The following is an 851-nucleotide window of genomic DNA, read 5'->3' on the forward strand; positions in this document are numbered from 1 at the left end:
CGAAGAAGCCGTGCGAAGGCGCGAAGCCGCCATTGGCGCGCTCGAGCTTGCACACCGTCCTGTCCTCCATCGAGCTGCGCGGGCGGGGCGGGCCGCGGCCGGTGAGAGAGGGGTGAGGCGCGCAGCATGCGTGCAGGTTGCGGGCAGGGGAGGGCAGGGGAGGGCATGGGAGGGCAGGGGACAACTTTTCTGGAGGGGAAGGGGTGTGGGGCGGGAGCGCGCACGATCTCGGGCCCTGCGTCTGGTGCATGCCGTACCGCAGGCGCAGCTCGCTCACGAGCGGGCAGCAGATGGGGTGGCCCGAGATGGGCGTGCCAAAGCCGACGCTGGCGAGCCGTCTCGGCGGCATGACGCTGGCCATGTCCTCGGGCGGCGTCTGCTCGGCGCGCGTGGGCGAGTGACACGGCGTGAACTCCATCCGCTTCAGCGGGGGCTCGTCGGGCTCGTGCAGCGGGCACGAGTCGAGCTCCGCCTCGCTGCGCAGCCGCTTTGCGTGCGTGTCGAGCGGCGTGCTTCCCATGGACGACGTGCGGATGGCGACGGGCCTGTCCTCGGGCGAGACGTCCATAACCGCGGGCCAGGGCAGCCGCTGATTGTACGACGCAGCGACGTCCATCTGGCAGCCGCGCGGCAAGCTCACTTCACCCACAGAGCTTCCACAGCAGCCCACCCGACTTTCGGTTGAGCGTTGCGTGCGACAGGAAGAAACACACGGCGCGTTGTCTAACCCTATAAGTCCCACCGCCACCAGTTTCCGACCGTCCCACCGATTCGGTCGTTTGCACCACCAGCTCCGCCCAATGGCCAAGCGACGGCTGAACCCGGACGAGATTCGAGCAGCCGTGGAGACC

At 69.0% G+C, this 851-nt stretch overlaps 1 protein-coding gene across 1 annotated transcript in view; it reads right to left on the minus strand.

Annotated features, from left to right (window-relative positions):
- The window catches only part of EMIHUDRAFT_460046 (hypothetical protein), a gene marked incomplete at both ends in the record, with an annotated part of 3110 nt that extends 2494 nt beyond the window's left edge, over window positions 1-616 (minus strand). The window contains one exon of the mRNA XM_005759963.1: window positions 278-616. Coding sequence (XP_005760020.1) covers window positions 278-616 — 339 coding nt within the window. The remainder of the gene's footprint in view (window positions 1-277) is intronic.
- Between the last annotated feature and the right edge of the window lie 235 nt (window positions 617-851).

The sequence above is a fragment of the Emiliania huxleyi genome (assembly GCF_000372725.1).
Source record: "Emiliania huxleyi CCMP1516 unplaced genomic scaffold EMIHUscaffold_787, whole genome shotgun sequence".
Taxonomy (NCBI): domain Eukaryota; phylum Haptophyta; order Isochrysidales; family Noelaerhabdaceae; genus Emiliania; species Emiliania huxleyi.